The 26715-nt window shown below is 41.8% G+C and overlaps 1 protein-coding gene across 1 annotated transcript in view; it reads right to left on the minus strand.

Annotated features, from left to right (window-relative positions):
- PDE6C (phosphodiesterase 6C, cGMP-specific, cone, alpha prime) overlaps positions 1 to 26715 on the minus strand; it is a 57927-nt gene that overhangs the window by 18103 nt on the left and 13109 nt on the right. Inside the window, exons 6-15 of the mRNA XM_011988468.1 lie at positions 25834 to 25898; positions 25664 to 25730; positions 23238 to 23285; positions 17661 to 17810; positions 16927 to 17070; positions 15499 to 15567; positions 12344 to 12490; positions 12003 to 12110; positions 11512 to 11621; positions 6282 to 6369 (exon numbers count right to left, since the gene is read on the minus strand). Coding sequence (XP_011843858.1) covers positions 6282 to 6369; positions 11512 to 11621; positions 12003 to 12110; positions 12344 to 12490; positions 15499 to 15567; positions 16927 to 17070; positions 17661 to 17810; positions 23238 to 23285; positions 25664 to 25730; positions 25834 to 25898 — 996 coding nt within the window. The remainder of the gene's footprint in view (positions 1 to 6281; positions 6370 to 11511; positions 11622 to 12002; positions 12111 to 12343; positions 12491 to 15498; positions 15568 to 16926; positions 17071 to 17660; positions 17811 to 23237; positions 23286 to 25663; positions 25731 to 25833; positions 25899 to 26715) is intronic.

Genomic DNA, 26715 nt, shown 5'->3' on the forward strand with positions numbered 1-26715 from the left:
GTTGTGGATATAGATTCATATAAAAGATCCCATTCCTGTTTTTGTGTTAGTTGCTAGAAAGCACTTGGCCAAATTTGTGGCCTATGTCTGATAAACGTTTTGGCCAAATTCGTGGCCCATGTCTGATAAATACAATAAGGTACATTTATGTACCTTATGATATATATTTTGGGTATGTATGGCCTCTACTATGCTTCATCTCATTTTTATTTTTCTATTAGTCCTCATTTTCTTTAGTATTGTATATATTCTTCGAAGCTCCATCAAATCCTCTTTGGAACAAAGTGGGACATACACACGCACACACACATGCACACACATGCACACACACACACATGCACACAAGTTGGGTATTTTTTTTGTTGCTTAGTAAGTAAACACAGACTCAATGATCCTTTAATTAGAGCAAGAGGTCTCAAGATGTGCCCAGCACACAGGAGAAGCAAGGAAGTCCTTTCAAGACCTACTTTGACAACTCAAAACAACAGTGGAAGAGAAGTTGATGGAGAAGTTATGCTGATGTACATTTGTATTGACTTCTGATATTCAATCTCCTAGACCAAAGAGATTGCCATAGGTAACAAGAAGTGAAGGAGGGAAGGCAGACAGCAATGAGCAGATCCCAAATAGAGGGCCTGGAGCTTCACGGGCTTCACTCAATATGAGCTTTACCAACTTCCAGAAAACAAAATCAAAGAGGTGTTGATATGGCTGTGTGTCCCCACCCAAATCTCATCTTGAATTGTAATCCCCAGGTGTTGAGGGAGGAACCTGGAAGGAGGTGATTGGATCATGAGGGCAGTTCCCCCACGCTGTTCTTGTGATAGTGAGAGAGTTCTCACAAGAGCTGATGGTTTTAAGTGTGCCACTTCCTCGCTCTTTCTCACACACTCTTGCCTGCCACCATGTAAGACATGCCTTGCTTCCCCTTACCCTTCAGCCATGATTGTAAGTTTCCTGAGGCCTCCCCAGCAGTGCAGAACTGTGAGTCCATTAAACCTGTTATCTTTATAAATTACCCAGTCTCAGGTAGTATCTTCATAGCAGTGTGAAAACTGACTAATACAGGTGTGTTCCTTAGAATTGGTGAGAAAATGTTTGAGCAACAAATTGGAAGCTGAGGATTTCCCCAGCTCATTCCTGCCCTTTCTCCATGGTACTCAGCAGATAGTTGGCTCCATTCAGGGATGAGTAATTTTCAGAGGGGAATAAGTGCAAAACCTATGTGTAAAATGACCACAAGAACACAAAATAATCCATAGAGCCAGTGCAATTCCAACCAGAATACCAACAAGTTTGTGTATGTGTGTTGGTAAATTGACAAATCAATTATAAAATTTATATGAAAATGTAGAGTCAAGTACTGGACTCAATTAAAAGTTGAATTAAAATAAACAGTAGTGGAAATTACAGAGCAAAATGTAATTTTATAAATATCAATAATGGTAAATAAAAAATTAATACCACATAAAACAGATATGTGGGAAAAAGTATACCAATTCCTTCATATTTCATAGAAGGGAATTAGTAGATACTGTAAAGTTAACACATATAGCTTAAAAATGTCAAACATCTAAATGCTCAGCTACAGCTTTTTGTAATTTTTTGTAGTCATTTGTTACTCATTTTAGAGGGCTCTTTAAGAGCTGACATTTCTTGTGATAAAGACACCATTATGTGAAGTTCTGCCATTTCTTCCATTTCAAAAACATTTCTTCTGTTAAATTCAAATAAAGTCAAATGCAATACCTTTTATTTAAGATAAAGAGATTCTACTTTGTAATGAAAAAGAATGAATTGGCTGGGCACAGTGGCTCACACCTGTAATCCCAGTGCTTTGGAAGGCCAAGGAGAGAGGATTGCTTCAGCCCAGGACTTCAAGACCAGCCTAGGCAACATAGCAAGAATGCATTTCTACGAAAAATACAAAAATTTAGCCAGGTATAGAGATTCATGTCTGTTGTCCCAGCTACTTGAGAGGCAGAGGTAAGAGGATTGCTTGAGCCCAGGTTGAGGTTGAGGCTGCAGAGAGCTTTGACTGTGCCACAGCACTCCAGTCTGGGCAATAGCGCAAGACCCCATCTCTAAAAAATAGAATGAATCATGGATATACACAACATGAATAATCTAAAAATTATTATTCTGCATGAAAGCAACCAACGCAAGAGTGTGATTGATTGCATAATTATTCTAGTATTGTGATAATTGTATGATTGCACTTATATAAAATCTAGAAAATGCAAACTAATCCATAGCAACTGAAAACATTTCAAAGGTTGCCACCTAGGGCTGGGAGTGGAGAGTGGGATGTGCTGTGAAGGGGCATGATATGAACAATTACTTGGGTGATACAAGTGTTCTGCATCTTGATTGTGGTGCTGATTTCCCAGGTATATAAATAGTCAAAACTCATGGAATTGGGTACTCTAAAGATGCAGTTTAGGCTAGGTGTGGTGGCTCACTCCCAGCACTTTGGGAGGCCAAGGTGGGTGGATCACCTGGGGTCAGGGGGTTCGAGAGCAGCCTGGCCAACATGGCAAAACTTTGCCTCTACTAAAAATACAAAAATTAACCGGTAATGGTGGTGCATGCCTGTAATCCCAGCTACTTGGGAGGCTGAGGTGCGAGAACCTCTTGAACCCAGGAGGCAGAGGTTGCAGTGAGTCGAGATCACGCTGCTGCACTCCAGCCTGGGCAACAGGGTGAGACTCCGTCTCAAAAATAAAATAAGAGATGCAGGTTATTGTACATATACTTCAATGAAGTCTATTAAAAACCAATTCTGACTTTAAAAAAATAGCTTGAGTAGTGGGATCACATTTTTCAAAAGTCCCTTCTCTCCATACTTCCTGTATATATCCACAGGGTGACTGCAATGAGGTTTATTAGATGTTAATGAAATATTGATTTCTGGATGGTAGGATTTGAAGCAATTTAAAAAATATTTGGCTTTGATGTTTTTCCTATTGTTTGAATTTTTATAGTGGGCCTGTGTAACTTTTGCAACTATTAATGAATATGGAAGACATATGTAAGTAAGTAAGATTCCATTTGTTTTTGAGCATTGTGTTGAAGACATTATGTGGAGACAGGTGCACCAGATGAGAAGGGAGACCTACTTCCCAGCCCCTGGCCACGGGCCCTAACTTGCTCAGCTGCTTTCATTTGCTCACAGAAAGCATCTATTTTATTTTCCCTGACTATTAAAATGGCAATAGAAATATGAATTCTGCATAGCACACCCCAAACAGGTAGAAATGGCTTTAATTCATTCAGATTGTGGCTCTCGAGTTAGCTGAGGCCAGGGAAAGTACAGGCCGTTCTAATCTTCAGTGTGGTGCCTATGACGCCCACAAGAGAATATTGCCAACGTGTTCTTGCTTTGCTAGTGGCAGTACACAAGGTATTTGATTTCTCCTTCACATTTCTATGTGTAAAATGGGGCAGACTGATGGGGTTGGTATGAAAAAGCATAAATAAAATTATCATACACTTTGGAAAGAGATGTTCTGAATAATAACAGGATTTTGTTATTTGTGCTGAGCAATATATTTTGTCATTTCTATAGTATATTCTAGTATTAAAATTTATACTCATACAAATTCGGCTAACAAAGTTTCCACCCATTCATTCAGGTTAAAGCATTGATTTCTGTCTGGTTTAGAGTATAGGCAGTTCTGTTCCTCAAAGCAGTGGATCCATCTCTGCTGGGATAGAAGGACATTGCAGTTCAAAGCCTTATAATATGCAAAACAAAATGTCTGAGTAATGCCCACAAATGCTGAAATTACTGAATAAATCCCAAGGATTTCCCTTATTTTAAAAAATTAAAATTTTTAGTGTGTATATTTTCTTTAGACAGTGAAAAAAATAGAAGGACTACATTGTCTCCCCAAAATTTAGAAAGAATATCTGATAGGTAACAGTCTTTTTGTGTGTGTGTCCAAGTTGACTGCTCATAAACAGGCTGTGTGTGACTGCATTGCCTAGCGACTCTATTGACAAGGCTTTAAAAGTCTGCAATTAGCAGATTGAATGGTATTACAGAGAGGTCCTTGAAAAGATGGTATAGATTACTGAGATGCAATATTCCTCTTTAGAAAGAATAATAAGTCTTTATATAGCCATCAAAGCCAGTTCAGACTGCAAAGTAAATAACATTAAAATACTTCAGATGGAAAACTGTAACTCTAAACTGCAAAATCCCAGAAGGAAAAACATTTAAGATACTAGGAGCCTTCCAGTGTTAAGCATTTAGATATTTGGCTGCTGTTTTAAAACTGTATTTTGTTTTAGTAGGTAACTGTATGATTATGTGACACTACCTCACTGTGGTATCATATAAACAGTGAGATTTACAGAAAATTCTTACTCAGAAACCGAAGATTGTCCCAACCAGCAAAACAAAGACTTTCAACAAATTAGGTCATAACAATTTACTCTTACATTCCTGAGTTACTTTCAGTTCCGCTGCTTCTTTTAATTCTCATAGAACAGATGTTACCTATGCTGTGAATTCTGCTGCAGGGAGAGATTCTGTCTGCATATCAGAATTAAAAGCCTTCTGGTTCACAATACAGATTTCCAGGCCCAAATTCCAGAAAATCTGGTCAGTAAGTGGAGAATGGGGCCCAGGATCTGTGTCTTAACAGCCTGCCTGCCCCTGCCCTGTTAAATGAATGAGTCTGAAAGAGTTGGTCCAGGTACCCATTTCTGAGAATCACCATCTGGACTCATACAAGGTTAGTGCTTTGCCAAGAGCATTGCAGAATTAGAAATGCCACAGCAGGTCTGGGATGGCAATGGTGTTGGGTGCTGTGTCAATCACAGATTGTTAAAACAATGCAAGCAGTTTTCTTGTTTTTCCATTTGTCTGCCCAGTTGCTCTGCCTTATGAGATTTTCCTGCTTGGCTTATGAGGACCATCTTGGATTTTCATTACCTAGAAGAATTTAGTATTCTCTCTAAACTTGGATATCTTTCTGTATATTCTCCCCGAGCTTTTAATAGAAGATTATTATTAAAACTGAGAAAAGCCCACTCTCCAGAGGGCTCCTGTATCCTAATGAGCGTGTGATTCTAAACAAGTTCACTGCTTGTGACAAAACAGTGCTCCCCTCAATCTAATGACTCACCTTAATCATTTTTGGTTTGGAACGTTGTTAAGAAAGTGTAATTAGACAACATCCACAACTTTCCACATGCCCATATATCCCTTCAATAAAATTGATCAAGGGAAGAAGAATGACTACCCTCTCTGGAAGATTAGTAGTACAGAACATGTGCAATTCACAATGAATTCAAAGGGCTCAGAGCCGCTCCTGCAGAAAGCCCTCTCTGATCCCACCCTCTTTGCCCCTTTCTGCTGCCACAGTCTTCACACAAATGTGGTTTCTCCCTTTGGAACTCTCAGAGCATGGTTCAGTGCCTCTCTGATGGTGGCTAAGTCATGCCTACCTCCATGATATCGTTTGGATCTGTGTCCCCACCCAAACCCCATGTTCAGTTGTAATCCCCAATGTTGGAAGTGGGTCCTGGTGGGAGGTGATTGGATCTTGAGAGCGGTGTTTCATATAAATGGTTTAGCCCCATCCTCCTCGGTCACAACACTGAGTGAGTTCTCATGAGATCTGGTTGTTTAAAAGTGTGTGGTACCTCCCTGCCACCTCTCTTCCTTCTGCTCTGGCCATGTGAAGTGCTCGCTCCCCCTTCAGCTTCTACCATGATGCTAGGCTTCCTGAGGGCTGCCCAGAGGTTAATACTGCCATGCTTCCTGTACAGCCTGCAGAACTGTGAGCGAATTAAACCTCTTTTCTTTATAATTACCCAGTCTCAGGTATTACTTTATAGCAATGCAAGAATATGTGAATACACTCCACTATGAAAGCTTGACTTTCTTAAAGGCATAGACCATGTCCTACAGCATATGCCCCATGAATGAATAAAAAAATCAATGACCGTGTTACCTCCTTTCCCCTTTACATTTATATATGCTTGGGGTGCACAGAGCCCTTTTGCATCCACCATAAGCTTTTTCTTCTTTCCCTACAGACCCACAGAGATTCTGTGACTTTCCATGGCTCTCTTCACCTGTCTCAGCTACTTCCAACTTGGTTGTTCAAAAACTGTTTCAATATAGCAGTTTCTATCAATTGACTTCAATAAGGGTATACACTATCAACTGCTGTAACTCAAGGCCACCCTTTTTCCAGGCATTTTCTGTGGGTTAGTGCTTTGATCCAGAACTTGTGTTTAACTGTCCTAAAGAGAGGTTTACGTACCTCATCCTGCAACAGAGTCTTACTGTACTCCAGGTGGTGCCTTTCCAAAATAGAAGAACCATGAAGTCTTGCTAATGGAGACGTGGATCTAGAAGGAAAACAATATGCCATGATTCTAGCTGTTTAAAAATTACACATAGGTTCCTACAATACAGAATCTTTATTGTTTCAGGATTTTTCTTAATGTCTGTCTTCTCCCTCCCCACTCAATTATCTGAGTGGTCAAAAATAACATATTGGAAAAGATTTTCTAGATTTAGAAGATGAGAATATGCTCTTTTGGGGAAAAAAAAAAAACCCTAATTTGTTGAATGCATAAATGATTGAATTGTTTAAATTAAGGAGTTCAGCTCCATGTATCTAAATTCTTTAAGTTCCCTGGGGCTTATGGCGGTGGACTATGACTTATAAAACGTATGGCAAACATGTGGAAGCCCATAGATTATCTGCATAGAACCAAGATGAAAAGCACTATAAGGTAACATTTCTCTCCTCCCCCAAGACAGTGACATAAATGTAAGCTTAGAGTTCCCATTTATTAACAATTAGATCACAGTTTTATATAAGTAGGGGTCCCAGTCTTTTGTACCCTGTTTTCCTTCAGTGCCTTCAGGGTAAAAGAGGCTGACATCAAAGGTCTAGAGATTATGTGAAGACTGTCATGAAAATATAGAATAAATTTTAAAGAAAGAAGAAATCAAAAACATGGCTGGCAGCCTTAGTAGAGAAGTTTTATTTATTTCATGGAGAACAAAACTTTAGTCTGGGAGAGGTCATTGCCAGGTTACTGGCAGGTCGGGGAAAGCAGATACTTTAGTTGGGGAATAATTAGGCCATATCTAATAAATATTACAATTGATAATAATTTTAACACATATTTAAACAACTACTCTGTGTTGGCATTGGAGATTTTTTTTTTAAATGAGTAAATCCCAGTTTCTATAACCACCAAGCTGCTCTCTATCTTATGCGATCCACTTTTGAAGCCTCCATATATGACTGAGAACGTGATATTTGACTCTCTGTGCCTGGCTTATTTCACTGAACAAAATAATCTCCAGTTCCATCCATATTGCAACAAATGACAAGATTTCATTTTTTTGATGGCTGAATAATATTCCATTATATATATATATATATGTGTGTATATATATATACACACACACACCACATTTTCTTTATTTGAAGATAGAGAGTAGTTTGGTGGTTATCAGAGGCCAGGAAGGGTAGGGAGGTGGGAAGGATGAAGCCGGGTTGATTAATGGTTACAAATATACAGGTAGGTAGAAGAAATAAGACCCAGTGTTCAATAAATTAATAGAGTAACTATAGCAAACAACAACCTATTGTATGTTTCAAAATAGCTAGTAAAGAATAATTTGAATATTCCCAGCATAAAGAAATAAATGTTCAAGGTGATGGATATCTCAATGACCCTGATTTGACTATCGCACATCATATGAACGTATCAAAATATCATGTACCCCAAAAGTATGTACTCTATTATGTAGCAATTTAAAATCTATATTTTAAAAAATGAATAAAGCTCAATTCTAGTTAGAAAGGAGTGGTATCTTTAATTCCTTTAGGTTTAGAAACATTAGTTTAAAAATGTTATTGGGAAGTTAGATATTCATCTGATCTCAAAATAACATTTTGCATATTACTGATTAATTGCAAAGGAGAAAATGTTCCTTTACATAAAGAGATCCGGCCGGGCGCAGTGGCTCAAGCCTGTAATCCCAGCACTTTGGGAGGCCGAGACGGGCGGATCACGAGGTCAGGAGATCGAGACCATCCTGGCTAACACGGTGAAACCCCGTCTCTACTAAAAAAAATACAAAAAACAAAACTAGCCGGGCTAGGTGGCGGGCGCCTGTAGTCCCAGCTACTTGGGAGGCTGAGGCAGGAGAATGGCGTGAACCCGGGGGGCGGAGCTTGCAGTGAGCCGAGATCCGGCCACTGCACTCCAACCTGGGCGACAGAGTGAGACTCCGTCTCAAAAAAAAAAAAAAAAAAAAGATCTTCTGGACATCATCCATAAATAAAATTGGTATCATGGGCTTCGTGACACAATGCACTGAGAAGGACACAACATCATCTATGTAGTATTCCTGCCAAAAAATGTTTAATCTGAGTATATTAATCAGGAAACAAGTGATTAAATCCAAATTGAAAGATACTCTGCAAAATAGTTGGCTTAGACTCTTCCAAAACGTCAACATCCTGAAACACACAAAAAGGTTGAGCAACTACTCCAGATTAAAGGAGATTAAAGATATTTGACAACTAAATGCAAAGTGTGCTCCTTGATTAGATATTGAATTAGAAGGGAAAAAATAGCTATAAAGAACATTATTGTGGTAATTGGAAATTTTTGAATAAACATTTTATATTAGATAATATTATTGTACCAATACTGAGGGTGATCATTGTATTGTGTTTATGTAGGTGAATGTCCTAATTCTTAATAAATATATGCTGCAATATTTAGGAATGAAATCTAGTATCTGCAGCCAACTCACAAATGATTTAGTGAAAAAAAAAGATTTAGTTGGCCATGTACAGTAGCTCAGGCCTGTAATCCTAGCACTTTGGGAGCCTGAGGCAGGAGGATTGCTTGAGCCCACGAGTTCAACACCAGCCTGGGCAACATAGGGAGGCCCTGTCTCTACAAAAACAATTTAAAAGTTAGCCAGGCATGGTAGCATATACCTGTAGTCCCAGCTACTTGGGAGGCTAAAGTGGGAGGATTGCTTGGGCTCCAGAGGTCAAGGCTGCAGTGAGCTGTGATCGTGCCACTGCAGTCCCTGAGTGACAGGGTAAGACCTTGTCTCAAAAAAATATTTATTATTTATATACACACACAGACAGTCACACACACACTGACAGTCTGCAATCAGGAAGCCCTTCCGTCACCACATGCTCCTACAGTTGCGTTCACAGAGGAGGAATGATGAAAGAAAACCAGACCAATGCAGAAGGCAGGGTGTGGCTGCGTGCATCTTTCCTGCAAACCTGGAGGCAAGATGCCAGCTTCAATCCTGCTACTTCCTGTAACCTAGGGAAGGTTTGACTTCATCTTTTGAGCTCATCAGTTAAAGTGGGGGATAATAGTACCTCCTATATGGCACCTCCCTTCACTGTGCTGTGAAGGTTAAATGAGGCAGTAGGTATCAAGTCCTTAGCTTGGTCTCCAGCACACAATAGATGCTCAATTTGTTCCTCCGGAACTGAATTGGCTAGTATACTACTGATCAAGAAGGAGGATCAGAACTTCAATGACTGTCAGGGGACTTGGATTCAGGAGGAGTGAGTGGCCAGTATAGGCTGGAACCTTTGAGATGAAGATGTCTCTTGCCTGAAGTCTGGATGGAGATCGTCTTTTCAAGACAAAGTCTAATAGTAGGCAGAATTGCTAAAGATGAGGAGTCACTGCTTACAAAGTGCTTTTTGCGCAATGAAATTATATATGTGAAACCTGCCTAGTAGGCACTTTCTCTAGTGGGTTTCACATATGTAATTTCATTTGATTCTCATAACAATCTTTGAGAGGTCAATACTTTATCCATCTCACAGCTAAGAAACTGAATCTCAAATAGATTAAATGACTTGTCCAAGATCCCCGAATCAGGAAGTAGTTGGTCCTCACAAACCCCAGACTCCAAAGACTGTTCTGTCTACAACACTTCACTACTTCTGGAGAGGGGTAGGTCATGTGTCAGAAATGAGAATGAAGTGTGGCTGAGGCAGATAGGCCATCTTAAAACCCATTATCAAGAAGCTGGGCTGGCCACAAGCAATGCTGGTGAATGAAGAGTGCCAATGACATCATAACAATAATAGTAATCACAATGCCTAGTGCTTGTTTGTTTGTTTGTTTTCTGAGACGGAGTCTTGCTCTGTCGCCCAGGCTGGAGTGCAGGAGTGCAGTGGCGTGACCTCAGCTCACTTCAACCTCTGCCTCCTGAGTTCAAACAATTCTCCTGCCTCAGCCTCTCAAGTAGGTGAGATTACAGGCACACACCACATTGTCCGGCTAATTTTTGTATTTTTAGTAAAGATGGGGTTTCACCATGTTGACCAGGCTGGTCTCCAACTCCTGACCTCGTGATCTGCCCGCCTCAACCTCCCAAAGTGCTAGGATTATAGGCGTGAGCCACCATGCCCGGCAATCATACCTAATATTTATTAACTGCCAAGATCCTACCTTGAGTTGAGGGCTTTATATCCATGATCGCATTTAATCTTTACAACAACCTTATGTTCTGGGTACCATTATTATAATTCTTACTTCCCAGATGAGAAAATCGCAGCTTAGAAAGCTTAAATAACTTGTGACCCAGTGAATCCAAATCTGCCTGAGCCCAGAGCCTGTACCCTTCTTATTGTACTTCGTTTCTTGGGGCAAGAGAGAAAGATGGCATCAATGTTAAGATAGAAGACCAGCTGAAGGAGAGTTTGGTAGAAGCAAAAAGACCAGGGAAGTGAAGGGTAGTGAGCCCAGGGGTAGTGTCCTCTAGCCTGAGCTGGGGAGTACTCCATAGGAGTGTACAAGTGTAAACCTAGCATTCGTGTACCTTATGTATTTGTTTTTTATTTTTTATTTTTTTCAAGACAGAGTCTCGCTTTGTCGCTCCAGCTGGAGTGCAGTGGCGTAATCTTGGCTCACTACAACCTCCGCCTCCTGAGTTCAAGCATTTCTCCTACCTCAGCCTTCCAAGTAGCTGGGATTATAGACATGTGCCTATAATCCCAGGTGTGCCACACCTGGCTAATTGTTGTACTTTTAGTAGAGACAGGGTTTCGCCATGATGGCCAGACTGCTCTTGAACTGACCTCAGGTGATCCGCCCGCCTCACTCTCCCAAAGTGCTGGGATTACAGGCGCAAGCCACCGTGCCCAGCCAGATTCATGCACTTTAATATAGGAATTCAATACTCTGATTAAACAAAGTTGAGAGAAGAAAGCCTGAAGGCCTATAGGAAGAAGGCAGAGGCACATCTGGACATGAAAACAGAAAGGAAAGGGAGATGCAAGCACCTAGGGAGAAAGAGCAATGTTATCGTGAAGGCAGAAGCTTGGGAGGGAATAGAACCCAGCCCTAGGATTTCCAAACATGGCAAAGAGGGATTGACTGGGCCAAGGAATAGGGAGAAGCATTTTTCTCACTCTAGGTACCTTCCAATGTCCACCAATACAGGTCAACATTGCACATGTGTTCACTTACTTCATCTGGTACAAATTATTAGTGCCTCTGTGGTCAATATCATGGCAGAAAGCAGCAGCAAGCATGGCAAAGGCTTCAAGATCCGTATAGTATTTCTTTAATCTTCCTGTCTAAAAAAAATAACATAAATACATAGATCTATAATTTATTTGAATTAACATATCTCTATACCAAGTGCAGCAAGGCCTGCCTGCAGTAGAGAATAGGCCCACTAGTTTTTGGAGCAAGTTCACTTTATTTGTTGTGAGTATTGTAGCATTGTGGGTAATGACTGAGCTTTCCTTTAAGAAGGTAAGTATGTGAATGTCTGAGTGATCATCCCACCGGTGCTCAAGGATACCCATGTTCCCTGGAACTCATCTGCAGCAGAGAGGGGTTTGTGCCCTGAATTTTTAAATTACTGGTCTAAAATGATGGACCATACCTATTTCTCACCATGCTCAAATGGGAAATCTGCAGGTTTACAAGGATTTACAACCCTCTGCACCTACCATCAGCAAAGTAAACATGGTCTGTCCCACGTTGAACCCATGCCGCCAATTGTGGTAAGTGACAGCTCGGTACCCTTTCCTCACAGTGTACATCCATCTGGTAAGAACCTAAAAGAAGACGACACCATTCAGACTTTGGAATAGAATTCTAAAGGTTAGAAGGTCTGTGGCAATCTTATCTAAAAAGATGTGTTGGTCTTGTTGACAGGGGTTAAGCTGATGTATTTAGAAAGTTAATAATAATTTAAAATTCAAACTGAGTTCATCTTTTGAACCACAGAAAACATCAGTGAAGCAGAGCCACATAATCACATAGTATTTTAAATTAAATACCATCTGACCTCTACGGGTACTTTGAATTTCTCCACCACATTTATTTCAAAAAACAGTCGTATTCCACATTGAATCAATCCGTGCTCTGTAATGGGGAAGTCACTGAAGCGGAATTCGTACAGTTCTGCAGAGCGTGGGTCTGGCAAGTCCTCTTTCTGTTGAGATAAGGATGGATTGTTTCAGATTACATTCATCTGTTTTCCCTTTCCACTCCCATAGCCAACATTGAGTGTAAACCAAAATTACAATAACACAATGTGTGATTCACTGAGCCACCATGTGCCAGGCACTGGATGATGCAGTTTGCACAGATTATCCTCATGGCAGTCCTACACAATTGTCTCCATTTTACAGGTGATGAAACTGAGACTTGGCTATCTTAAAGACTTTCTAAGTAATGGGATACCATTCCAAATCCAACTCCAGTAGCTGTTTTCTTTCTGTGCTGCAAAATAAAATGTTTTGTTACAAAAGCCTTACTCATTTTCAATACTCAACTTTTTATCTGTTCAGGAAATATTCAGTAAACAGTAAACGACTGCTTAATTCAATTCTTTTGAATTTTCTTTATGTGCTCAGTGACAGTTTTTCACTGGAATGTGAGCTCCCCGAGAGTGGGGATCATCAGCTTATTTGCTGCCATATCCCAAATCCGCAGGGCCAGTCCCATGAAGGTGCTTGGGAAATGCCTGTTGAATGAGTGGATGGATAAACCAATGATTGCCCTGCAGTACAAAGATATACTTGCAGACATTTCATTTAACTCACATCTGGTTAGGATTCCGGATTATGTGAAAAAGCAGTGAAGTAGACACATGGCATTGCTGCGACTTCAGAATTAAAAATATGGATCTTGCCCTTAAGGAACTTAACTTATTAAAGTGACCATAAAATATAGACGAGTGAAAAGTAAGCACTTAGAATAATCAGAGAGTATGGCCAGTGCTCCATGCTGAGGGATAAACTGAATGTCCTTGGACAGGTGGGGAAATTAAATGAGGAGAGATGCTGGAGGGACATGCATGCAGCTGAGCTGGCAGAAGGAAGCGGAGAGATTCCATGTGGGTGAGAAAGTGCCAAGAGGCAGAAGTTAGCAATGACTATGTAGGTCTACCAGACAGACCTGCAGGAGCAATTCAGTTCAATGGGTATTTATTTGAATGTGTACTATGTCCTTACTAGTGCACTGAGGAGGACACAAACATAGGGAAAGGCAGGACACTCCCCTTAGTTAAGTTTAATGTTTTTCAGGGGACAGCCATGCTCTACACAGATTTCAACACCGAATGGTATATAGCTATTTAAAGCAAAATTATGGTTTCCAGTCCCCCCAGCCCCTGGGCCTGGGCTGGCCCCTCACACTCTTGCACAGAACTGTTGCTATACCCAGAAAATCGGCTGAGCCGTCCCTGGAGCTAACATTAAAGTGCAGGCCTGGAGAAAGACTCACGTACATGAAGATGGAAAAATAATTATGTAGCTGAGAAATGATGCCAGGATAATTTTGGAGAACTCCTCTGAAATATTTGTTACATTCCTCAATTTTATGCAGCAATGATATGGGATTTGCCCTGAGTAGATTTTACATTCAAAATAGGCTGTTTTTTTTTTTGTTTGTTTGTTTTTTTAGGAAGTCTACTGGTTCTTTGTCCACTTTATTGCTTCTACAACATGAGATCCTTCTTCCTTTACATAAGAAATTAGAGAATTTCTAGTGACACGGATGTCAGTGAATGTTTTGTTTTCTAAGAAGATGTCTATTGTTGAGGGCAGGTGGGGAGAAGAAAGGGTGATCTTCTGGACCAGGCTGAGAGGATGGTGCTCAAAGGGAGAGCCAAGCAAAATGGGAGAAAAGGAAACCTCAGATGACATGAAAACATGGGGGTGGGAAGTAAGCCCCGAAAAGGGGTCAAAGGCCAACAGTCCTAAGGTAGCAGAGCAAAGGCCCCGGGTAGGAGGACAGAGCCCATAAAAGATGGAAAGGGAGAAGGTGAGATAGTCGATGTGTCTTAGTTTAGAAAGAACACTCGCATCACAGATTGGAAAGAGACAGTGGAAAACAGGTTATAGCAGTTAGTAAGGAAATTAAGTGTGATATTTCCATTTCAATCAGATGGAATTCAACCCTCTGAAATTCAAGGTCTGGGGGTCTTGGTAAGTATCCCAGGATTTCATGTGATTCCAGAAGAGCCACATTCTAGAAACAAGGGCTCCACCCTAATAGGAGGAATAAAACCAAAAAAGACCATCCCAGATGAAATCTAAAACAACTCTCTCATCTGCCGGAGGAAACTCTAACCCTCTTTGCAGAAGGATAATATCACTCAGAGCCCCTACAAGTTTTTATCTATAATATCTGATTTTTTATTTTAAAAGCATGAGGCATGCTTTAAAACAGGATCAAAGGACTAGAACCCAGGTGTAAAAATGAACAGTAAAATCAGATCTATAGGTGATTCTGGTATTAAGATGAGTACCTTAAAATAATACACACCAATACGTTTTTTAAAATACAGGGAAAAATAGTCAAAATAGATCAAATGATGAAAAGTTTTAACACAGAGTTAGAACCTTAACAAAAGAATTAAATGTACCTTCTAGAACTGAAAAAAATCTCTGAAATTAAGAATTTATTGAGCGAGTTTAACAGTTGATTGGACACAACAAAAGACAGAATTAGTGAAGTGGGAAAGTTAATTTCAACCAGAAATAATAGGGATGGCCTACTGGCAACAACAGGAAAGAATGGAGCCTTCAGACTCCAGAAGAGAAGCTAGAAATGGCAGGGGGTGCCAGTGCCTAGAAGGATCCATGCTCCACGCTAACTCTGTCATGTCCTCTGGGGTGGCCATGGTGTCATCCAAAGCTATTAAACTGTGCCTTGATATCCCTACATTCTGTGCCTGAAGTCCCCTAAGCGGTAGTCTAGCCTAGCTGCAATTGTAAATTCTCTGCGGGAATTGGACCAGAGGCAACAAAGATGAAGAAAAGCAGGGAACCAAAAGATCAATCTTTAGAAGAATTCTTTCTTTTTAGCCTTGAGAAATATCAGGAAAGAGAAAACTCAATATTTACTTGAAAAACAAGAAAGCATATCCTAATATATTATTGATTCCTATATTATCTATTTAACAGGCATTAAGGTTAGAAAGAAAACACTTACCAAAATTGCAACAAGTTGTTTTTCTTCACAGTCGTCAATTACATCAACATTTAACTTCTCTTGAAATTTCTAAAATGTAAAAGCAATTGAGGTGTGAAATTCCTAAAGGAGAAGATTTCCATCTGATTCCTCTACTATTACAATCTTAGTTAAGATATCTTTAAAATATGCGGGAGGAGGAGGCTGGACAGATCCCTGGAGCCCGGGAGTTGCAGGGTGCAGTGAGCTGTGATGGCACCACTGCACTCCAGCCTGGGTGAGAGAGTGAGACTCCATCTCTAAAAATAAGTAAATAAATAAAATATACTACAATGAGTTCCATGGCAAAGATGCATTCTTTGTCATGGATACAAAGACCTATAGCACCTGATTATGAAGATTTTTTTTCAAGAAATAATCTAATATATTTGATTTTTTAAATTCCCTCAAAATGGTTACAGTAGCTGGGTTTTTTTTAAAGAGGTGTGGGTTGTTTGCACGTAGGAAAGAGCAAATGAGTGGTTTACATTTATTTTTCCGTTAGCTTATCACAGTTCCCTTTATTCCCCCCAGATCTTCTCATCTTTAACATCTCAAACTCTCAAACTGAGTTACACTCAAACCAGTCTGCAAAACCAAAAACCAACACGCTCGCCAAAAACAACCCGCTCCGGCAAAACCACACACACTTGCACGCGCGCACGCACACACACACACACACAAAGCCAGGGAAATAAAAGAAATAGAGATGGTGGGCACATGATATTTTTGCCTTCATTTTGTGGTGATTAGAACATGGTTAGCAAATATCCACTTGCTCCCCTATCATCTATAAGGTTGGTCTTCGTAATGTGACTTTCTTTGGCCAGTGAGCATTTTGGTGAATGTGATGTGAGCGAAAACTTGAAGTGTGCTTGCACAATTGGGCTTGCTCTCTTGCACTTCTGTCATCTCTGTGAGAAGGACATCTATCAGGTAGCTCCTGGTCCAAAAAGGATGAGAGATACATAGAGCAAACCAAATTCACAGCTTGGAGCCAAGTCCAGCCACTGTCAATCAAAGCCTGGTCAACCCACAAATGTGAGTGAGAGTTAGAGGTTCATTACTGCATGCTACTGAGGTGTTAGGGTTGTTGTTATGCAGAATTATATGACAATAGCTGACTGATACATTTCCCTTCCTAAAATATATATTTTTTTCTTGCTACAGCTCCCATAGCCCCAGGGCTATTTTGAACGAAGTGCTATTCCAGTCAAGCAGCTGTACTTCCAGTAAGGGTCTCTGTACACTGGGCCATCCATGTCTTCTTCCAACCCCTCCTTCACTGTCTCTCTCTCCCAGTCCAGGAGTAAACCATTCGCATTTGTCAGACCCATGGGTAATTAGATGACTTCTAGAATATGTGGTTAGGTAACACCTTATGTCCACAGGACTGAATTTCTCACTTACCAAAATGGACTTAATTTCTTCAGGAGTGGCTTTGGTTTGGTTCATGAGCATTTCCTGAGCAATGTCCTTTCTGTTTTCTAGCTTATTCATCTTATCGTAGGTGTCAGTATTTAAAAGAGACCATCCAAGAAATTGTGTGAGAGTCTGAAACAGATAAAAGGTGATTCCAATTCTCTTCAGTTAAAGCAAAATTGGTTTGGAGGCAACAATCTGCATGCTTTTCTATCAATCTCCTTCCATCATCAACCACCCTGTTCCTTCTTTTAATTTAAGAAAAACATACTAATAATCAGCTTCAGACAATAAAACTGGCTGAGTTATTGCTTTTTAAAATGTACCATGTACCATGAATACTTTGTTAGAAGAGAGAGGGGTTACCAACACCAGTATAATCAAGTAGGACCTAAAAATTAGGCAGGGTGCTGGGAGTAAGAATAAGAATGAGAGGCAATAGGAAGGAGGAGTGGGAGAAGGAAGAGGAAAATCGTCTTTCCCGTTTTCCGAGTATTATAACAAATTTTGGTTAAGCTAAAATTTTGTACTTTGGTAGAAAATGTTGCAGTTTATAGCAGTCAGGAAATAGAAATGACAAAATAACAGCGTATTGTTTACAGCTATGTGTGACTCATGTCTTAATGGCCCTTCAAAATATCATTCCAGAATAACGAATAATGATGCGCCCTCTCGTGTTTTGTGAATTGCATTGACTTCCATTATCTTATGATTGCACTTACCTCAGTAATGTATTCATCATGCTCATCGAAAGGTTTTCCATCCTTCCTGTTGTAAAATGTAGCCACTCCCACAATATCTTCTTTCTTGTTGACAATAGGCAGCGACAAAACATTCTTAATGACCCAACCAGTTTCATCTACAGGTCCTTTCTACAAATGAGAAGGGACCTCAAGTTATTATTATTATTTTTTTGCCTTTTATTTTGAAATAATCATAGATTCAGAGGATATTACAAAAGAAATGTACAGAGAGATTTCAGGTATCCTTCACCGAGTTTCACACAATGGTAACGATGGTTAGACAACTATAGTACATTTTCTACTGTCTTGTGTAACTATAGTACAATATCAAAACTAGAAAACAGACATTGTACAACCCAGAGCTGATTTGGATTTTACCAGATTTGTGTGCACTTACTTGTACATGCATATGTGTGTGTGTACATATAGTTTCATGCAAATTTATCCCTTGTGTAGATTTTCAACCACTGTTAGAATCAAGATACAACACTATTCCATCACTACAAGACTCCCCTGTACTCCTCCTTTCTAGCTACCACCCAACCACTTGCCACTTAGTTTATTTTTAATTTAAAGAAAGAGGCTGGGCACAGTGGTTGGAGCCTGTAATCTCAGCACTTTGGGAGACCAAGGCAGGTGGATCACCTGAGGTCAGGAGCTGGAGCCAAGCCTGGTCAACATGGTGAAACCCCATCTCTACTAAAAATACAAAAATTAGCCAGGCATGATGGCGGGCACCTGTAATCCCAGCCACTCGGGAGGCTGAGGCAGGAAAATCGCTTGAACCCAGGAGGCAGAGTGCCACTGCACTCCAACCTGGGCAGTAGAATGAAATTCTGTCTCAAAAAAAAAAGGAAGAATAATCTTTCAGTGTTAGATGTGCAATTCCTACTTTGTGTCAGAACATTGCTAGGGCCATTATATGTACTCTAGCACATCCAGTAGAGTGAACTAGAACCAAGTGTCTGTTTTCTGACAATTCTAACCTTTTCCCTTTCTTTCCCAAGCCTTGGAAAGTGCTTCTTACCATTTTGTTACCTCACTTTTCCCTTTACACTTTTTCTATCCTCCAACACTTGTTTAGCTAATTCCTTATATAAAATTCTCCTGTTGAAATGCTAGTGTGGTTTTTATTTTTCTGACTGATCCATGAAGATAGTCTTTCATTCTGTGGTGTGTTGAGTTGAGTAAACATTTGTCAAGGCTCTATGGTATGTCAGGATCTGGGGCAGTTGCTGAAGGCACAAAGAATAAATCACAGGTCTTACCCCCAAGATGCTTAGGGTCTAGTGGAGGGATACAGGCACAAAAGTTTAGGAGTGTTTCTCAAAGTGTGGTCCAAGGACCATGTGCAACAGATTTGTTTTAGCTTGTTTCATTTTCTTTTCTTTTCTTTCTTTCTTTCTTTTTTTTTTTTTTGAGACAGGATCTCACTATGTCGCCCAGGCTGGAGTACAATGGCACGATATTGGCTCACTGCAACCTCTGCCTCCCAGGTTCAAGTGATTCTCCTGCCTCAGCCTCACGAGTAGCTGGAATTACAGGCACCGCCATGCCTGGATAATTTTTGTATTTTTAGTAAAGATAAGGTTTTACCATGTTGGCCAGGCTGGTCTTGAACGTCTGACCTCAAGTGATCCACCTGCCTCAGCCTCCCAAAGTACTGGGATTACAGGCGTGAGTCACCACGCCTGGCCTGGGCATGCATCTTCAATAAGCTTCCTAGGTAATTCTGATGCCCTCTGAAGTATGAGAACCATGATGTAGCATTTGCACAGTATGTAGCTAAGGCAAAGGTAGACAAGCATTCAACACACCACATTGTTTGTGCTTGAAGACTTCCCGAGGCTTAGTCATCCTTACAGGCCCCTGTTAAGTCTTGACTCTCCCATGAAGCCTTTTCTAATTTTTCTAACTCATAAAGAACTTTTCTGTTTTGGAATTCCAACTGCACTTATAGCCTGAACCACAATTTAGCATTTAGACTGAGCATATAGTAAGTGCTCAGTCTAAGTAACCTGTTACTACTCTATGTAGTCATTATATGTGGAGTGAAAAGCAGAAGAACCAAATCTCAATGTCTGTGTCCTGATGGTCAAAGCTTCAGAAAAAGATGCAGTGCACAGTGCTTGCAAAGCCTGCATCTTTGGAAAACACTGAGAAATATTTATGTACTTATGCCATCATACGGACCAAGGACAAAATCAATAATAGAAAATATATCACATGCATGCGAAAGAATTTCATGTGTATTTGTTAAGGCTTCCAAAATAAGCTTTGCTGACTGCTTCTCAGTGTTTCAGGAAATATTCATTTGCTACCAGTTCATATTCTTGTGTTTTGCCATTTGCTAGAGCTTGTTGACAGACAAGTGACAGAAGGAACCTAAGGTTTAAGAAAAATTAGTAGGACAAAAAACTGAGGAAATTCTATGCACTTTTCCTCCTGTGAATTGGGATCACTTTCACTGGTGTTAAAGGAAGACCCCTTAGTCCACTTCAAGGAACACTATGGCAGGCAGAACAATGGCCCCCAAACATGTTTATATCCTAATCTCTGGAACCTATGAATATGTTATCTTACACAACACAGGGGAACTAAGGTTGCAGATAGAAGGACGGTTGCTAATTAGCTGACCTTAAGATGGGGAAATTAGCCTGGATGTTCCAGGTGAACCCAATGTAATTACAATGATCCTTAAAAGTAGAAAAGAGGTTGGAATCAGAATGGGAGAAGGAGCTATGATGACAGAAGCAAGGTCAGGGTGATGGTGCTGCTGGCTCTGCCAGGGGAGGGGTCACCAGGCAAGGAAGGTGGGCGGCCCTGAGAAGCTGGAAAACATAAGGAGATGAATTCTCTCCAGAGCCTCCAGAAAGCAACAGAGTCCCACCAGCACCGTGATTTTAGCCCAAGAAGACTCATTTTGGAATTCTGACCTCCAGAACTGTGAGATAATACATTTCATGTGGTTTTAAACCACTCAGTGGCAATTTGTGACAGCAGCAATAGGAAATGAATCCATTATGCCCCCAAGGAACATAGTCCAAGAACCACTGCCTTTGCAGGTTTGCTCTGATAGCAGTTCTTTTTATATCACTGGCTTTTCCATCAAACTTCTCAGGTGCAAAAAGGAATCGTAAGAATCACGGTGGGGCCTGAGCAGGGACAGAGAGAATCAGAAGATGGAGCACAAAAGGAGGGTGGTGGTTTGGGGAGGGTGGCCATCCATCCTAGTCCGCTCTGCAGAATGATGCACAGGTGACACTATTGAGGCGAAGTGGGGAGGGAGGCTGGGGATCCTGAGAGAGACGTCAGATAGTGATGCAGTCCCGACCTGTGCGAAGGAGAAACGGAAGGATGGAAGGTTGAGGGGAGCCCCTTAGACTACCGTGCGGTTCTGAAACTGTTTGCAGAACTGTTAGGCATTCCTAGGGCCAAAGCTGCCTGGCAGGGGATCTGGCTGTATTCCAGGAACAGGCCTGCTTTACTGTACCTGCCACACTCAGTTACCAGTTGGGAGTGGCCCGTGGAGCCTGTGGCCTCGGCACAGATGTGACCATGGATTTCAGTCCAGCAGCCACTGCACAGCTACACTTCCCACAGGTGGAGATCTGAGAAGCACATTTTCATGGGCACCACACTGATGTTTCCCAGAGAACTGGGAAATCCCTGTGGCCTGGAGGTTTATCCCACACTGGGGACTCCCCAAGGCCCCAGGCCTCCTCTCTGCCCAGGCCATCAGAGCACATCAGAGCAGTGGCTGCAGTGGAGCATGAGAGAAAGCAAAGGGCCTCAGATTTCAGAGCAACCTGTGTTCTCCTGGGCCAGCTCCATCCCCACTCCCTCCCTGTTTAGACAATGACTGCTTAAGGTTCAGACTCTAGAAAATCATTGTCCCCCTTTTGCTGGCATGCATCCTATCCTGACATCCACCTGCTGTAAATATAGGGGTCAGGCCTGGGCACAGCATGGTCACAAATAAGCTTCAATTGCAAGGAGGAAGGAGCTAGAGTAGCCATATGGTGTTTACATGTTTTCCATGTCAATCAGCAAAGGGAGGAGCAGACAGATGCACGTAACGCAGCAAGTGTGTACAGCTTTCCCCAAGGCATGGTGTGGTTCTGCAGCTAAGGAGGCACGCCAGAGCCTGGGGAAGCCTGGCTTTTCCTAAGAGGCAGAGATGGGGCTGTGTGTGTGAGAGAGACAGAAGGACCCCAACGGTACCCACTGGGGAGGGCAGTCTCTATTTCTGACTGAGATCAGAGCTCTAAGGGGATGTTTTTTTAAATGCAGGACAGAGAATAACAAGTGCCCAGAGGCAGAAAAGAAGAGGCTGCAGAGCCAAATGCCAGTTTATCTCTAACAGTCAGGTTGGGAGGAGGTGATGGGTGGGGAGTGGGTGGCAGAGATGACAGGTGAGGAGGGATGGGCAGGTAGAGAGGGGAGTGGCGAGATGACAGGTGGGGGGTGACAGGTGGGGAGGGGGTGGTGAAGACGACAGGCTGGCCCTTCTGGTGGGCTGGATGAACTCGCGGCGGGGAGGGATCAGCTCAGGTCTGTAGACGGGTTCCAGCAGGAAGCCCTGACGGGGAGAAGTGGGTCAGCTAGAGTAGCACATACAGAGGCTGATTACCGAGAGCATCTGGTGGTAAGTGGAGGCAGATTCCCCAGGCAGTGGGTCTCTGCACAGTGGAGAAGGAAGGATACAACCGACTCTAACAGCAGGAGAAGCTCTAAGGACTCAATCAGAATTGTTGATTTTCCTGAGAACAGTTGCAATAAGCCGCAGAGAAAGGCTGCTGAGAAAACCACCACGAGAGCTGGATTCAGGATGTAGGATGTAGCCAGCCAATCATGCATGCAGAGAACGTTTACTGAGCATGAATACTGTGCCAGGCACCGTTGCTGCCCTTAGATCAGGGGTCCCCAACCCCTGGGCTGCAAACCAGTACTGGCCCATGACCTGTTAGGAACCAGGTTGTACAGCAGGAGGAGAGCAGTGGGCACTCGGGTGAAACTTCATCTGTATTTACAGTCACTCCCCATTGCTCGCATTACCGTCTGAGTTCAGCCTCCTGTCAGATCAGCAGCAGCATTAGGTTCTCATAGGAGTGCGAACGCTATTGTGAACTGCGCATGTGAGGGATCTGGGGTGTGCCATCCTTATGAGAATCTAACTAATGCCTGATGATCTGAGGTGGAAGTTTCATCCCAAAACCATCTCCCACCCCATCCCCATTCTGTGGAAAAACGGTCTTCCACGAAACCGGTCCCTGGTGCCAAAAAGGTTGGAGACCGCTGCCCTAAATGACCAGGAGTGTGAGCAAATGGAGGAGTGGCAGGTCCCCTCCCTGGCCTTCTGCCTTTTCTTTCTTTTCTTCCTTCACTGAAGAATCTGCTACTTGCTGGTCCAGCCAGGGTGAGTGGGAGATGGGCCCGTGTGTGCCTGTGGCCACACCCGAGCATCAGGCGGACTCTGGGGGTGGAGGAGAGGCCAGAGCATCCGCCCTCCTACCCCAGCCCTGAGAGGTGAGGCCTGCCCCGGAGTGCAGTTACCTGAAATGTGAAGTATTCATCCGCAGGGGCATTCATCATGTTACAGATCTGGAAGGCAAGAGGAGACAAATGTTCTGAAACATTGTGTGGTGGAGTCCTCTCGACCCACAAAGCAGAATAAGAACGGACGCATTGGAAGTAAGGATTTCCCACATGGCTCTTGACTGCTTGCAGGCAAATGGACCTTAGCTAGGCCACAGCTGCTAACAACTCATTCAAGACGGCTTCCCTGCTGCTAATTAAATTACTGGAGGACACGTGGTACCGTCTCTGCCCCTTCCCACTCCCCCAGACTCTAGGGAATCCCCTCCAAATTCAAAGCAACAGGCTGCTCAGGCCAAGGAGAGGAGAAAGCTGAGAAATCCTAGCTCTATTACAGCCAGTATGAGCAGCAGAGCTAGGATTGCTTTTTTCTTCTTCCCAAAGTGAGATTTGGGTTAGAAGATGATGGCTAAGAGGCAGGAGGAAAAAGCCAGATAAGTTTTTAGTTACACCAAAGTAAGGATTCAGTGAGAGATACCACTTTAATTAGTGGAATTCAAAGACTGTTGCTCACATCTATAAAGACAATAAATCACTCCATTTTGGGTTATTTTAAGTTTTCTGTACCTTGGGTCATAGTCACAAATGGATCTTAATAAAAGACCATGTCTTTCCAAGAGATAATTAAAATCATAGCGTTTTATTTCATTTTACTTTTTGTATTTTTTGAGACAGTTTTTGCTCTGTTCCCCAGGCTGGAGTGCAATGGCAGAATCTCAGCTCACTGCATCCTCCACCTCCTGGGTTCAAGCAATTCTCCTGCCTCAGCCTCCCAAGTAGCTGGGATTACAGGCATCCACCACCACGCCCAGCTAATTTTTGTATTTTTAGTAAGGACAAAGTTTCATTATGTTGGCCAGGCTGGTCTCAAACTCTTGACCTCAGGTGATCCACCTGCCTTGGCCTCCCAAAGTGCTAAGATTACAGGCGTGAGCTACCATACCCAGTAATCGTAGCATTTTAAAGCCAGAAGGGATCTTAGCAATTAAATTCACATTTATAAAAAACGAAGAAATGGAAGCCTAAAGAGGTTAAGTGATTTGTTTAAATCTGTGGGATGGAACTAGAACTGTGATCTCCAGAACGAGTGCTGGGGAAATCAGCTTTCCTGGCTGGGAATTGGGGAAATACTTGGCTTGTATCAGTTGCCAATATCCATGGTCCCAATTCTCCCGCCATGGGAAATTTCAAGGTGCCAACAGTTTAACAACTTGCTCACAAAAGTCCTAAAAAACTAGCAATCTAACAAGATCTAAGAGGACTCCCTCCTTAAATCCCCACCTCACCAAACTCTGCCTGTCTCTTGGCCCCAAGGTAAGTGCTTTCTAAGAATGATTGAATGAACCATGTCTACTATTTTTGTAGTATGCTTACAAAGAAAACGTAAGAATATTTCAAAGTTTTTACAAGCATATGTGGCCTAAGAATTTAAGGAATCTTTCATGCCACACATTAATTGCATGATCTAACTTCAATAAATTACATCATTTGATGGGCTGAGCATGCGTCAACTGTGTTTTTTAAGAGGCAAGAAGCAGCTTATTCTTCTTTTTTGAACTTTTCATCAGCAATATCTGTCTTAGTCCTTTCTTTGAAGAACATTATGTTCTAAATGTTATAAGAACATTTACAGGTGGGTCAAGACCTTAGAGGCCCAAGCTTTTAACTCAATATTGAAAAGTTCCACATACCACACCATCCCCACCCCATCCCCCTCATTTATGCTTTAAAAAATTGACTGATATACTTGAGATAGAATTAAACCCAGTCATTAAATCATAGTCATTGAATTCCAAAGGATATCTGAAATGTGTGTGGCTGCAGAATAAGAAATTGAGGGATGGAGGAATCTTCCTCATGATGACTAAATATTTTTGTGTAGAGTTCAGAAGTCTCCGGTTAACCTACATTTTAATGTCGAGATTCTTCTCTCCTTTGGCCTATGCCAAAGGAAGTGATCATCTAGCTTTTTGTTTTGTTTTGTTTTGTTTTTTTCCTATGGAGTTTTGCTTTGTTGCCCAGGTTGGAGTACAGTGGCACAATCTCGGCTCACTGCAACCTCCACCTTCTGGGTTCAAGTGATTCTCTTGCCTCAGCCTCCCAAGTAGCTGGGTTACAGGCATGTGCCACCACGCCCGGCTAATTTTGTATTTTTAGTAAAGTCGGGGTTTCATCATGTTGGTCAGGCTGGTCTTGAACTCCTGACCTCAGATGATCCCCCTGCCTCAGCCTCCCAAAGTGCTGGGATTACAGGCATGAGCCACTGCACCCAGCCCATGTAGCTTTTATTGGATGCATTCTTGCTTTCACAACTGTATCTATCTCTTAGCTAATACGAGTTTCATACAATATTATTTAAAATGTGAATTTGTTCAATAACTTACAAATCCATTTTCAGCAACATATGTTGGCAACCCACTAATGAGCGTCCAGTGGTCTGCAGGAGGCGTCCTTGAGGAAGAGAAGAAGAAAAAAAATCATTGCAATATAGAGAAATGCAATGTGTGCAAAAATACAAGGGCACCTGCGGCAGCAACTTCCTGTCAATACTCACGGAATCACTTTGATCTCTTCTTTTCCATGTAAAATGTAATCAATGATTTTATAAAAGTTGACCTCCTAAGAAAGAAAGAGGGTATTATGGGAATAATGTTATTTCCCAAATAAATCATTTTTCATTGGGGAACTTGTACTTTAAAACTCTTACAAATAGAACCTTATATCCCAACCACATTATATTATAACATAAATTATCAAACTACTTATATCCTGACTACACACTTATAATAAAACCAGAAATATTATTGGCTGTTTATCTACATGCACAAGGCTAAAATAAATTTTGTTTTTAAAAAGTTGAATTGCCCCCAGTTTTTGGGGTGGGGGGATCTCTGGCTACTAAATCATCAGATAGTCTGTTTTTATTTTCAAGTGATCCCTTTTGTTGTCCAGAAATACCTGACATTAATAGCTTCACTAGAACAAATCACGTAATTTCTCAACTGCAGTCAGTTGTACATCATATACAGTGAGCCGATAACCTCTTTCATCAGTGGCTTATCTGAACAGGTGCCTCAGAAACAGGAGGTTACATTGCCAAAGCTGGAAGGGACTAGAGAATTATTCTCTCTGTTTCACGGGGCAGATGATGAACCTGAGGCCTGGACACATTCCATCCCCTTCTCTTTCCTGTGTGCTATGGACACAGGGGTTGCTGCCTTCATGAAGCTTGCAGTCAAGGGGGAAAGTAAACCTAACCCAACCCTTCCTTAGAGATTCTAATCCCACATATCTGAAGAAGGGCCCAGGTACTTCTTTCAAATGTTGTGCAGGTGGCTCTGATGCATCCCTCCCTGTTGAGAATCACTGGTCTACCAAGCCCTGGCTTTATAGAAGAGGAAATGGAGAGATTTAACAATGAGTTAAGGCAAGGGCC

The sequence above is a fragment of the Mandrillus leucophaeus genome, unplaced genomic scaffold, assembly GCF_000951045.1.
Source record: "Mandrillus leucophaeus isolate KB7577 unplaced genomic scaffold, Mleu.le_1.0 Scaffold331, whole genome shotgun sequence".
In the NCBI taxonomy this organism is placed as follows: domain Eukaryota; kingdom Metazoa; phylum Chordata; class Mammalia; order Primates; family Cercopithecidae; genus Mandrillus; species Mandrillus leucophaeus.